The sequence below is a fragment of the Corvus moneduloides genome, chromosome 12 (genome assembly GCF_009650955.1).
Source record: "Corvus moneduloides isolate bCorMon1 chromosome 12, bCorMon1.pri, whole genome shotgun sequence".
Lineage (NCBI taxonomy): Eukaryota > Metazoa > Chordata > Aves > Passeriformes > Corvidae > Corvus > Corvus moneduloides.
In genome coordinates this window covers 3,999,043-4,012,651 of record NC_045487.1, presented here as the reverse complement: position 1 = coordinate 4,012,651, position 13,609 = coordinate 3,999,043, and the positions used below count along the sequence as shown (strand labels likewise).

General features: G+C 39.2%; 1 protein-coding gene across 2 annotated transcripts in view; it reads left to right on the top strand.

Annotated features, from left to right (window-relative positions):
• Nucleotides 1–13,609, top strand: part of CDH13 (cadherin 13) — a 449,036-nt gene that overhangs the window by 203,323 nt on the left and 232,104 nt on the right. For both annotated transcript variants that reach the window (XM_032121641.1, XM_032121640.1), the window contains exon 5: nt 11,348–11,500. In XM_032121641.1, the coding sequence (XP_031977532.1) occupies nt 11,348–11,500 (153 nt within the window). The remainder of the gene's footprint in view (nt 1–11,347; nt 11,501–13,609) is intronic.

The window sequence follows — 13,609 nt, the reverse complement described above, 5'->3', positions numbered from 1 at the left end:
CTGTGGATTATTTGTTATTTATTGTCAGAGATACCACCAAATCTTACTTATACTCTTAAAATAATCTGTTCGAGCTCAAAGTGAACAACTGTGCAAGCCTTTCCAATATCCCTGTAATCCCCTCAAGGTTTCAGATTATTTCTGTAGGAGATTTTTGGCTTTATATGGAGCTTTGATTCTAAATGAGTAGTTAGATTAAATCAGGTTGACATTTGTTTGCCAGCAGAGAAGATCAGTGGCAACTGGTTCACTTGAGATAACACTTGCTAAGGACTGTCATAGTGAGAGTTCTCGCTATGTAGAAAGGGTACTTAATGTATTTCCTGTTCCAAATTTGGCTTTTTCCCACAGTTCTGGTGAGGTGAGGTTGATGTTATGACAGCTTTGTGCTTTGCTTCCTCAGTAAATCATTTGTTCCAGGGGTACTGAGGTTTTGATGTGAGTCTGGTTTAGCTGGACGAGCTGCAGAAAGGATCCCTCCAGATGAACGTGCATTTGCCTTTTCCCTGTTTTTCTCTTGCTGACTGGTGGAGACTGACACAAAACTGCAAGCACTTTAATGTTTGCATGCTCTCACATCAAACTGTGTCTCCAGGTATAGATGCCAATCTCTGCACACAAATGCAAACGGTTATGCAGAAATATTGATACAAATATCTGTGTCAATAGGAGACAAGACTAAAACAAAGCCAACCTCACTTGGAAGAGAAACAACTTTTGGCTTGCTGAGTCAGAAGATGTAGATGCTCTGTGTAGTTACATTTTATGGCTCAGCTTCCAGTTTTTCGAGGAAGGAAATTATAAAAGTTACATGAATTATCACACTAACCTAGAGCGACTCTTTTCTGCATAAATTCAGGTTGGGCAATTGGTGTTGTTGCAAAATTGAATTAAATAGTTTTGCAAGTTCAGAATTAAGTATATGGAGTTATGCTGATGTGAGTAAACAGGAATAATTTCTTATTGTCTAAGATTTTATTGGGGGAAAGCCCTTAAAAAGGCCACAAACAGGGGAAGACATGTTTACAGTGGATACATAAAGTAAATCCTTGGTGTGCAGCAGTGACAAGAACTATCCTGACTTCATGGTACCTACCAGCAATTTCTGATCACACTTGATCCATTTGTGTGATTTTAGAAATGTGTCAGTAGTTTTAAAAGTTCACTCCAAAGACCTCTTGTATTTTTGTCATGTACCTGGGAAAAAACAGATGTTCTGTTTTGGGTCTCTCCAAAACCCTCGAATTACTGCGTGTTTAGCATGTTGGATCTTGGGGTACAGTCTGCCCATGTTCAAATTGCTAATTAGAAATAAAAATGCCATAGAAGGAATGGCAAAACCTGCAGTGAAAGTATCAGGATCAGAGATTCAGCCTTCATTTTCTTCTAGCTTCTCAAGTAATGATTCAGCTTTAGGAGCTGATGACTTGGCTCTAGTAGATATTTCATTTGTTTTTTTTTCTAAATCTCTTTTCAATATTAGTATGATTAGGATTTTTACTAATACAGTACATTAATACAGTACTATAAAAATTATCTACTTCTAGATTTTAAAAAGTCAGTAATGCTATCATTTAGTCACAATAGACTGCTTTTTTTTCAAATTAAAGGCAGTCAAATTTATCAAGGTGTAGTTAAAACTTTCTTTTGAGTATATAACCTTATCAGAGGTTTCTGTTGCGTAGTCTGTGTTAGATCTCCAAGCACAGAGTCACTTATGGAATTGCTAACAAGAGGTCTTTCAAGGAATGTGTGATAAACTGTGAAACCCCTCACTCAGCAAAGAAACACCAACGTGGGTGTAGGAGTCATTAGGAGATTTGAAATGCTCTCCAGTGGTAGCAATTTCCTCAGCTGTGAGGATTTTTTCACCTCTAGCTGATGAGAATTCATTCCATTCGAGCTACAGAAACAAAAAGGCAACACAGCTGGTGATATCTGCCAAAGGTGAAAGAAAGGAAGAAAGATGGAGGGAATCAAAAATAAGAATAATTAAAGAAAGAAAGCGTGTGGGGAAAGAATGTAAATTTAACAGGACAAAGTAGGGAGCCAAAAATATTTCTGAGAAGTATTTTTACATCCATTTATGTACCCAGCCAGGGGGGAAAGCAGTGGTGTTAGTGGAGGGCTTGGATCTGGATGGTTTTTAGCATGGAGAAAAGTGGAACAAGACATTGGGTCAAGACTTGGGGTAGGGCTTGTGGGTCAGTGGTCAGGAGTCACTGCATGTTTATTGAGATGTGCTGGCAGTTTAGGCTTCCCACAGATGAAGGACATTCTGGCTTAGCTCAATTCCTTAATTTGATCTGAAGTCAGGCTGGGTACTACCCTGGGTGTGGGTAGGATTGTTCCCTAATTTTATACCTTTTATGCTGTCATGGTAGGTGGGTCAGGAGAGAGCTGAATGGTGGTTTTGTGTTATAAATGAGGAGGAGAAATCTAACAAATCTTTCCTCTGCCACCCTTGAATTCATTCTAATTCACTTCTGTTTGGGTTATGTATTCACATGTATCTGAGTTTCTAATGAATTATATTTTGTCTATTTTTCCAATAATGACTTGGAACTAAATCACAAGTAGATTAACATTAATTACACTTTTTTTCCCCCTAAGCATGTAGGTGAAATTTTTGTTCAGGATTATGATGACATTGATAATTTAAGGGCCAGTATGAAGAAAACACAAATTATATTTACCATTCATAATTTTTAATTGACATTTCTGCCTAGAATTTTTAAGAAGTTGCAGCTACTCACAGCTGTTTTGAATTGACCTCTGATGGTTTTAGATGAAAAGTGGGGTGGATTCACTGATAAAAACTGAAATAAGTTTAGAGAACCAAAATTAAAATCTTTATTTTAAGCATAAAGTATCATGGAGCATTGTTGCTGATAGAAGTATTCAGTGCTTCATCAGACTGAAATGTTTAAAAGTTTTAAATATCCCAGATAACTGTCAAACACAGCTGCCATCTGCCCTCGGCAGAAGCACCAGCATCTGCTGAGATGCAGACCTGTGACCTCTAGATAACTTTCTATACACAGAAAAATATTTATCTTCTTCCTATGACCTTCCATGAAGAAGACATGAGCCATGGATTTGTTTCCTAGGGAACTAGTGACTGAGGAAAATCTATAATTAGATCTGTGGGTTGTTCGCTACAAGTGGGAATTGGGTGCTAAGCAGGTTCTTAAAGTATCCAGAAGTATTAGACAGACTTCATGTAATCGAACCAAATTTAGAAAAATACCCTTCATCATGATATTTCTTTTTTAATATCTTCAATTATAAAAATTAAATATTTTTGATAGGCTACTTATCTAAGTTCATTTTAATTGCAAAATATTTTCACATTCAAGACTCATCAGGTCGCTAGCTAAAGCAAAAATAAAATTAGTCAAAATCTTCCAAGAAATTTCTTCAACTGAGTCCTAATTTTCAAGAGTATTTCAGGTGAATCATTCTCATCAGCTCCATTTTCACACTTTACTACTCCTATTCAGTTCTTCAGGTTGGCTCTGCAACTTCAGTGTCTTATTCTGCAATTCCAGTTACTCTGCCCAGCTGGAGGGTCCCACTTAATCCAGATCTTGATTTCTTTCTTTGCTGCGTGCCTGGATCTAAAGATAACATTTGTAGCTGCTTCCCAGGGGCAGTGAATGTGGCTGCAGGGAGAGGAAGCAGCCGGGTTTTTGTATTCCCCAGACAACCCAGGGCAGACTTCTCCAGACCTCATCAGAAGATTATTCCAGCTGAAATGCTGCCCTGGTGCTCCCAGCCCAGGGCCAGATCAGAGCCTTGAGCTTGTCTGGATGCTGCACAAGAGGCCCTCAGTAATAAATTAAGACTTTGATCTAATTCAGAATAAATAGCACTGTGAAGTACTTGGGAAGAGGTGCTGTAAACTGGGTCTGTTCTCCTCTTTTCCCCCATTTCTTCCAGATTTAGCTACACCTGCGGTGATTACACATTGTGTATTCTGCCCTGACTCCTGAATTGCTGCAATTCCAAACCATTAAATGTGGCAATACTGCCTCTTAATTCCTGCCCTTTTAGATCTGCGAAAAGCTTTCAATAAAGCTCATCTGTAAATCCAAATAATGGATTGGTTTGTTTGTTTTTAAGGGGATCTTTTGAGTTCTTCTTTTAATATTGTCAAACACAGTCAGATTTTTCCTAACAGACCACAGCTTTGGAGCTACACCGTCTGGCTGTCACTCAGCAGAGAGTGGTGCTCCAATTCCTTCAAGTGACAGGGTTTGCAAGTCAGCCACTTAAGTAGCAAATAAAATATGGTGATTCAATGGCCCCTGAAAGGCCAAACCAGCCAGTGGAACAGCCAAGCCTCCTGTGACAAAGAACACCTCTAAGTCCTCCTCCTTTGAGATCACAAAAACCTGCGTTTGTGAATTCTGTGCTGTCAGTAGGGAGATATTGTTATGTACAGACTCCTGAGTCTGCAGATATATTTGTGAAATAGACTAGGAACAGGGAAAGGGAAAATTATTTGTAATGGATCTTCTTGCTCTTTATAAATTAGGAGTAAAAGGAAGCTGAGGAATTACCTGCTACAAAAGCTAATGCACATCTTGATGTGTTTATTGAATTACTTTGCTTCGATCTCTGAGCAAATGCTCACTGTTAGCTGTTTATATTGGGTAAATCCTCAAATTTAAATCCCTGCAACTGCTGGAAAGAGCTCTTCAGGGGGAATTCTTGCATCTTTGTACAACTACCATAATGAACCTGGGGCTGAAGGGATCCACCAGTGCCCAGGGCTCCCACATGCATAAATTCATTTTGCTTCACTTGAACACCTGTGCATCCCACTACAAAGCTGATCTGAATTTTGTAAACATTTATGAGTAATTACGATAAAAAGCCATTATGTTGAGAAGATATTTTTTGGTTGAATATCAAATATCCTATTTGTTCTGATTATTCTAAAAAGACCTGGAAAATGGAGCCCTGGTGGTGAAACAGCTTCACTGGTTTTTAACATATTGTGTCATTTTCATACATTGAATTATTTTGGTGAAATATTTGCCTGTGGAATATAGGAAACATGTCAAATTTCAGATTTGCAGTTGTTTCTACTTAGTAAAACATTGTGTTTGCACTGATGTAACAAAATAATAGTTGGTATAGTACATTTTACAGGAGGTAGAGCACCAGTCCAAAAAGATCCTTCAGTGATCCACCCACTTTTTGAGCCGCACAAGTTCTATTTCCTTCGTGTACATGAAGTTCTCAGAGTGGTGCTTGATCAGAGCATTCAGAGTTTTGTCTGAATGGCTGAATTTGCAATCAGCCATGTAAACATGCATCAGAAGTATGCTAAACCTGTGTGCTTTAATTTTCCCAACGTTGTTCCTAAATCTAACGCTTCCTGAAACATTTTGCATGATAAAGCTCAGAGTTAAAATGCTAAAAAGGACCCTCTTGAGAATATCAGTGTATGTTTTTTCATTTTCATAATTCATTTAATTTTGATGCCTGATTTTTTTAATTCCCATCTTCCTTCTCTGAAAGTTGGTATAAAAGTTTCCATGTTTGAGGTATTAGTACACCCAGTACTGAATATTTCAGAAATTTTATACAGATACTAAAACACTTCAGTTTACCGATGCACTATTGTAATAATACACACGTTCCTTTTTTTTCTGTAATTCATAAAAGCCTTAAGAGAACAAGTGCAAAAGAATGTGACTAAGAAGTAATTGCTACTCTTGTAATAAGAGTTTTGCCCAGTGCCACTGAGGTTTAAATGTGTATGAGTATATAAGAATAAATAACAAATAATTCACAGGAGTAAACACAGAGTGTAAACTTTGTTAAAGGATTAATTACGTTGTACTTAAAGTTTTAGGTAATCTCTTTGAGGAGCATCGTGCAATAATTCAGCCGAATCTGTATCTTAAAGTGCGAAATTCAGATATTTTGTAGTAATGTGTTTCACCCAGGATCTGAAATAGAAAATAGGTCCTTAAAGTTTAAAATAACTGAATTATGGCTTTCTTTGCTGGGTAAAACCCAGTCTGTTGTCTACATACATTTTCTTTCTCTGGAGATCAGTATATGTGCATTGTTATCTGGACTGTCAATAGCATCAAGCAAAATGCTTGGAGCTGATGATACAGAAGGGATGTCTGGGGTACTAAATGTAGTTTTTCCCAGCTCTGCTACCCCCAGAATGCAAACTTTTCACCTCAATGTTGTGTTCCCTTGCCTTGGCTGTCACAGGGGTTGGGTTTATGTTGTATATTCCCATTGCTGGCCACATTTCCCTTTCCATCCCATGCCCATGGATTCTGGAGTGCCCTTCCAGTTGCAAGCACAGATATCAGTATTTGAGGGAGTGATTGACTGGCTGGTTTCAGCTTTGCAGGAAAGCTCATGGAGATGGGCACAGCTTTGAAAACCTTGCCTCTTAAATAGACTGGAGACTGAAAACTGATCTGAAAACGGCTTGAAATTTAGAACCTTGATATCACCTGGTTTTGCTTTCCATAAACAACTTTAATTGCTGAAGTTTTGTTTTGCTGTTAACTTGAATTTCACAAATATTGTTCATTCTTGTCTCCATTAACGTGTTTTGGATAACACCCCGAAAGGGCATTTGCCCAGATTTGCTTTGATTGATAATAGAGTGAAACTAATAACCCTTTATGTGAACAAGAGAAAGTGGTACCTGAAAGATACCCTGTGCTGGGTTTATCCCTAATTGTCAGGAATAAAGGACATAGTCACTTAGAGAAGCTTTATAATTCCTGTTACCATTAGAGGAATGAATCCCCTGAATTTTCTTGCCTGTCACCTGTACGTGGAGTGAATCTGGAGAAAGTTAAAATCAGAGAGAAACCCACTGTCAGGCTTGGCTGACATCTGCCTTCGTCAAAGAGCACAATTTGGCTCCCTTGCTCAGCCAGTTTATCTAATATTTCATTAAAGAAGATAGAGGTATTAAATTTTGCATAATAAATTATTAAACTCAGCAAATTATATAAATTCCTTTCTAGACACGGGTTTTGTATATTTAGCTTACAGTAATGAAGCAGTTTCTGTTGGTTAATGCTTTTGAATAACGATGGGAATATTTTACATTTGTTTTGAGTCAGCGTGGAGCAGATGGATCCTCTGTCTGTAAAGAGTAATTTTCAGTGTGGCAGGACAGGAAGTGCCTGTTTATTTATACAATATCTAAACAATGACCCTAAAACATTGTTTTGTTCTTGTGCTCTTGTTTTGCTCAGTGATTAGAGGAAAAAAATAGTTCACCTTTAAATATTCCATGAATAAATTTGCTTCCTAAGAGGCTTGGGGGGGAGGGGGGAGAAGCAGGAAACACCAAAACCAAACAATCCCACAAAACAAAACAAAACAAGCCCCTCAAGAGAGACATTGTAAAGCTCTGAAATGAAAGGAACTGGGGAATGAACCAAATATTTCTGTCTGGCGGTGGGATTAGTTTTCAAATTAAAAAGTGAAACTATTATGATGCATCTATAATTCACCTGGCATCAAGAACTAAGAAATTATGGGAGTGGTTGAGGCAAACACTTCTTAAAGAATAAAACTGGTAGCTGAGGATGGTGCTGTTTAGGACAGATTTGCTGGCACTGCAGAACTGTGAATTCTCTCTCTCGGGGCAGTGTGGGGGTTTTGTACTTCTATTTCTCTCCTTCTCTTGAGAACACTCTGATTTACTTTTGCGATAAACCCGTAACAACAGGGGGATCACATTGCTGAAATGAGTTTAGCTGCGAGGGATGCATAATGTCAGCTGAAAAATAGCACTGGGGAAATACGTTTTGGCCATGGTTCAGCAGAGAGCAGCTCCTGTCAGCTACGTGATGCTCTGTTTGCTTGGAAGTGTCTTTGAGTCAAGCAGGATCCCAGAGCCTCTGCCTTTTGCTGCACTGTGGTGGGTGCTGTGTCTGGGGGATGGATCACTTCAATTCCCAATTATTCTCTGAAGTACCCTTGAGATGGGAAAGTGAGCAGTGTCTGAGTCTCCATCCAGTGCTGTCCTTGGGTCCTGGGTGAGGAAATAGCCTTCCACAGCCCATGTTATTGTGGGGTGCTCAGCTGGTGTCTATTCTGAGCCATCTGCCCACAGAAAGTCCCCTCTGAACTGTGACATCAGAACAAGGGAAAATGAAATAAGTAGAAATTGGGATGCTGGGTAGAGAATTCCTGTCTTATCCATATTCCCAGTGGGTGGGTTGCAGGGTCTTGTGCTGCCTTAACAACCATTTCCTAAGAATGCAGAGCCTTTATATTCAACATGTAGCCACTGCCATATGGTGCAGACATTTTCAGTATTAGAACCTGCACTGAAGTTCCTGAAGCTGTGAAAAAATTATGGAAATAACTGTGTCTGTCTGGGCTTCAGGTAGCAGTGACTGTGGGATTTCATTTATGTACTTTAGAGAAGTAAAAACGAAATCCCAAAGTAAACATTCCAGCAGATATAATCTGGCCTTGTTTTATCTCTGCTAAGATACTGGGAAAGCATTGTTCTGCAAACGCGTCGTGAGCTAGGAAATCTTCATGTGAGCAGTGCTGTGTTTGTGCCAGTGCTTAGAATCTCAGCCTTGCCAGAGGAGATGTCAGACAATCCTCCTGTTTTCTTCCTTGCTCTTGTTGAAGCACCAAACCATATGGCAAATTAAGCCTGATTTTTATTAAACTTTTCATTGTACTGAGCTCCGTGCGAACTGGGAAATGCACTTTCTTTGAACTATGCAGCCATTATATAAGCATCTTAATTAGGAGATGTTAATGTTCTCCCTGACATTCCTGGGAGTTTGCGGCTCCCTCTTGTGGCTAATTAAGCGTTTTAAGGAACCTTCTGAAAATGACTTTTTGTGAGCCGCCCGCAGCTCTTGAGCAAACGCTGCCGTGGTGCCCCGAGCAGCTCAGTGCTGGGCTCTGTGTCACAATATCAGGCTGAAGGCGCTGTGCCGTCCCTGGAGGCACGGACAGGTAAACAGATAAAAGAGAAAGGCCTGCAAAGGGTTGCACTATGAATGTGATGGCTCCCTGAAGTCTTCAAAAAGCTGAGTGAGCTCATGCAGTCATTTAGAAAACTTCTGCTCTCTGGTAACTCTGCTCCTGCCATACATTAGATGCTGAAGAAGGGTTCGAATCTAGAGTGGGGATGAAATATGGGATGTGTCAGCTCCAAGGAGCACAAATCTTCCAGGCACCACATTGGGATGTCTCACTCTCAAATTCAAGGTTAAGATCTTTGCCAGATTTGATGCTGAGAAGAAACCTTCCCACCAGTTGTTTTTGCAGGGACCACTATTACTACTACTACTACTACTACTACTATTATTATTATTATTATTATTATTGTTATTACATTCTTGTTTTTCTATCTAGTGTGGAAAGAAATCTCTGTATGAATACCTGGATTTTTTTTTCCACAAATTCCCTTTCAGAGCCCAATATTTGTTTTTCCTTCTTACTGTGGATTGTTACAACTGGGACATTGTGTTTATACTATGTCTTAAATTTGTCATAAACAGTTAGGTAATGTTTGATGGCTCTGGTGGAAATGGCTGTAGTATAAGCATCTCTGAGTTAGAGTTTTGTGCTGGTGTGGGGCTGATTTCAGGCCTTTCAAACCACTGCTCTTATATGGGAAGGGGCACTTGCCTCATAATAAGTCTTGGACATCAGGGCAGAAAAGTATCAATTCATCTTTTCCCTAGAAAAATGAGCAATGGTCATGACATTGCAAAATCTCAAGCGTAGCTTTGTGTTAACAAAAAACCACGTGTTTTTAGGATTGACATAAAAATATCAGAAATTGCTCAAAAAAGGACCTGAACAACAGGTAACTTTTCAGTAGGAGCTATTAAGTTTCAGTCTCATCACCAAACCAGAAGTCACAAAGTGACTTTGCCCTTTTGTCACCTGCAGTGTTGCCTGCCTCTGTGTTTTGGCATGACCTGCTCAAAAATACACAGGAAGAAAACTTCATCCATTAGTGTTTCTGAGTGTTGGAAGGAGGGGGGGGAAAAAGAGGTGAAACTGGTTTTTACTTTGAAATGTCTCCCTTCCCCAAAGGGTTTGTGGAGTGAAACTTTATCTCTGAAAATGCTGATTTCCTATTTCATAACTCGTGGCAATTTCTTCTCAATTAAAATAAAGGAATAATGATTATGGAGTTAAGTCAAAATCTCACTGCCCAGTAATTTGCACACCAGCGTTTCTCAACCCACAGCAGTAGGGCAGCAAACATTTATTTCCTCAGGGACATTATTAAACACCCTGCATATTTATTATCTCAAAATTGGAGAGGGTCCAGATTTCTAAGGCTACTTTCTCCCTTCCTCTTCCTGAGCTGTAATTCAGACCAGCATATAAATTTTTGTCTTAGTGTTTCTGTGGAAATCAGCAATATGAAATTGTTAGGAACAAAAGAATGTGGAACAGCAGAGGTGGGAAAAGCTTGGCAAGATAGTCAGCCTTAAAGGGCAAGATTGATTTATAATCCCTCAGATTCTGGTGTACAAATACGAATTTGCAAAGTGTGTAGCTTATAACTAACATTGTGTGGCTCTGCAGGTTTGTGAATGTTACTGTTGCTAATGTGAGGCTGCCTTGAAATCGGATTTTTAGGGATTTTGTTCTCATGGGAAAATAAGGTGATAGTAACAAGGAGTTGCCATACACACATGAGTGTGCGCATACACATAAATAGAAATTTGGGAAGTGGACTAATTCCAGCTGTGTGACTCAGGAGTATTCTGGGCAGGATACTCCAATATTTTCATGCAGAGTTTTTTCCATTGATTTAAAATCCTGGGAAAGGAAGAGTTAGAAAGAGGATTGGGGGAAAAAACCCAACCTGAAAGTAGTGTGTAATAACTTCACAATGACTAATAAAATATTGTGGGATGGCTCTCTGGTATGGTAAGTGTTGTTGTGAAATAAGAGTGCTTCTTGGCAATCAATAGAATATGTCTTTTTTTTTTTTCTAAGTTTGTAGCTGTTCTATCAATTTAACTAAAAAGAAGAAATAGCATTAAATGAAATGTCAAATTCTAGACATAGAGTGAATTCAGTGGTAGAAAAACAGAAACTTTAAGTAGTGAAATTGAAGACACTAAAGATAAGATAGGAACTGGCTGAGAGCATGAGTAGCTTTTCCAGGGTTTAACACAAAATTGCACAGTGTCTTGTGAATGATTGCAATCATATTTTATAGTTACATTTTATTGGCAGGGAGCATAGCTCAGCATTAGTTAAAAAACTGAAATGACTTATGTGGTTTTAGGATGACTTTAAAAGATTTTACAACTTGGCCTGTCGCTTGTTTCCTGCCATGCAGGTCATCAGAAGTGAAGGGACAGAGGGAGTAAAGTTTCGGCTCTCTGGAAAGGGAGTAGATCAAGACCCAAAAGGAATTTTTAGAATCAATGAGATGAATGGGGACGTCTCCGTGACCCGAGCCCTTGATCGAGAAGCGATTGCCAATTATGAGGTGAGTGCTCAGAGCAATAACATCTCTGCCTCTCTGTTGATAGTGTGTATTTTCTAAATGTGTACTTGCTCCTGAAAGATCTGCAGTTAAATTGAAGACTCGATTGCAGCTACTGTCCTATAAAATTTCAAGAAGAACCATTGGAAATGGTAAACGTGCTTGTTTTTCACACTATTGAAACTTCTCTGCTTTCTGCTTGGAATTTCTGTCATTTATCTTTAGTGGAAATGCTGTCTGAACATTGTGTATGCATTTGATTTCTGAACAGAAAATTTTGTTTGGACAAAGGAAGATCTTTTGGGGAAGTTGTCACTATGGTACTACAGAATTATGCAATTTTATTGTGAAATAGTCAATGGAAAGTACTATTGAACTCCATTTTCAGTAATGGGTGTTTTTAATAGAGAGAAAGAAGATTCTGATAATATGAAAATGTTACATAAGATGTACATCACCTACAAAGGCCTTACTAAAGATTCCTTTCCTTGTCAGTAAAAATATTTCTCTCCATTGAATACCCAACAAACGAACTCTGAAATCTGCAAAACAACTGCCCCACATTGTCCCAAAATGCATAAAATAAACAGAGGATCTGTCAGCTCATGTTTTCTATACAGCTCTGGGAATGTGCACTCACAGAGCTTGTCCCTGGCCATGTTGATCCAGCAGAACAGCAGAATTCCAAGTGCTCCCTGGTCGGTGCATGTTGCCTCTTGTGCCCCAGCACAGGGATCATCTCCCACCCTCTGGCACAGTGCCCTGGCCCCTGTGGGACACAGGCTCTGGGGACAGTCCTGGCTGCCATCCCTGATCCCTCAATTTCATGTGCTGCAGCGTAATAATCAACGCTTGTACCTCCAGTGCTGTTTCCCTCCTCCTCTGGGAGAGTTTCGCAGTTGGATGATTGGTCCTACTGCTCAAACAGCACTGCTAAAATTTACCATATGCTGGTTTTCAACACTTAAACATCTACTTCGTATCTGGGTCTGCAGTAAAAAGTATGTTAAGCACTCGCACAGGATTTATGGGAGTTGCTGACGTCCTTCTTGCAAGAAAAACATTGCAGTTTCTCTTTTTAACACTGTTCCTTGTCTTCATTTGCCAGCTGTTTCTTATTTTATCAGTGGCTTTCCACCTTAATGTGTTGAGTATAAACTTTGAATATTTTCTCTCCTGGAAAATCATAGTAGACTTTTCAACTTAATGCAGCAAACCACAAATGGCCCTCATATCTGATCTGGCAAAAGACACACTTAAATTAAGACCAACCCATTTCCCTGGAGGAGCCTTTTTGAAGCAGTGTAAGTTACACACGAGAAATGTGGTGTAGCAGGTGATGCAGAGCAATGTGAATGTACAGCCTGAGAGGCTGTGGTGCTTTCTGAGCTGTTATCCAGCACTCTGCTCTGCAGCTCACACCCGTCCTGCAGCAAAAAATGGGGTTGGAATGTTCTGTAGGAGAACCCTCCACTGGATTACTCTGTCTCAAATCCAGCCCATTATTTTCCAATAAAGGTATGTCATGGTGTCAGGAAAACAACAGAATTTTCTCCTTGATTTCCTTGGTACACTGAGAGATGAATAACCTGAAATATCCTTGAATTTCTCTCAAAAAGTGTTTTCTGGTTTTGTCTGAGCTTCCCCCTGCCCAGCATTGTTGTTTTGAAAGAAAAAGTTCAAAGCAAAAGGCAAACAAGCAAAGAAGAGATCATTGTGAAAAAATACAAATTCTTTGCAAGCCATCAGAATATCAAGTGTGCAGTCAGAAGTGGGGTATGGATGAAAAGATAAAATCTGTTTGAATTCTTCAGCTACACCCAGGGAGGCTCTCCTTGAGTATTGCTTCATTTCCTGCACTTATTGCGTATGCACGCAAGGAGTAAGAATTGAAAACTGTTAATAGGGTACAAAACAGAGCTTTGGTGATCAGAGTATTTCATAGAACTTTGCAGATTTTACCACCTCAGAAATTTTTAAATTAGTGAATATGTAATCTGTTAAAAAATGTTGGGTTTTTTTTTTTTTTTTTTTTCACTGAACATTTGAAAATCTGGGTTTTGCTGCCCTCTTTCTCCTGGAGGAATATTGAAAAATTGTGGGAGTTTTTCT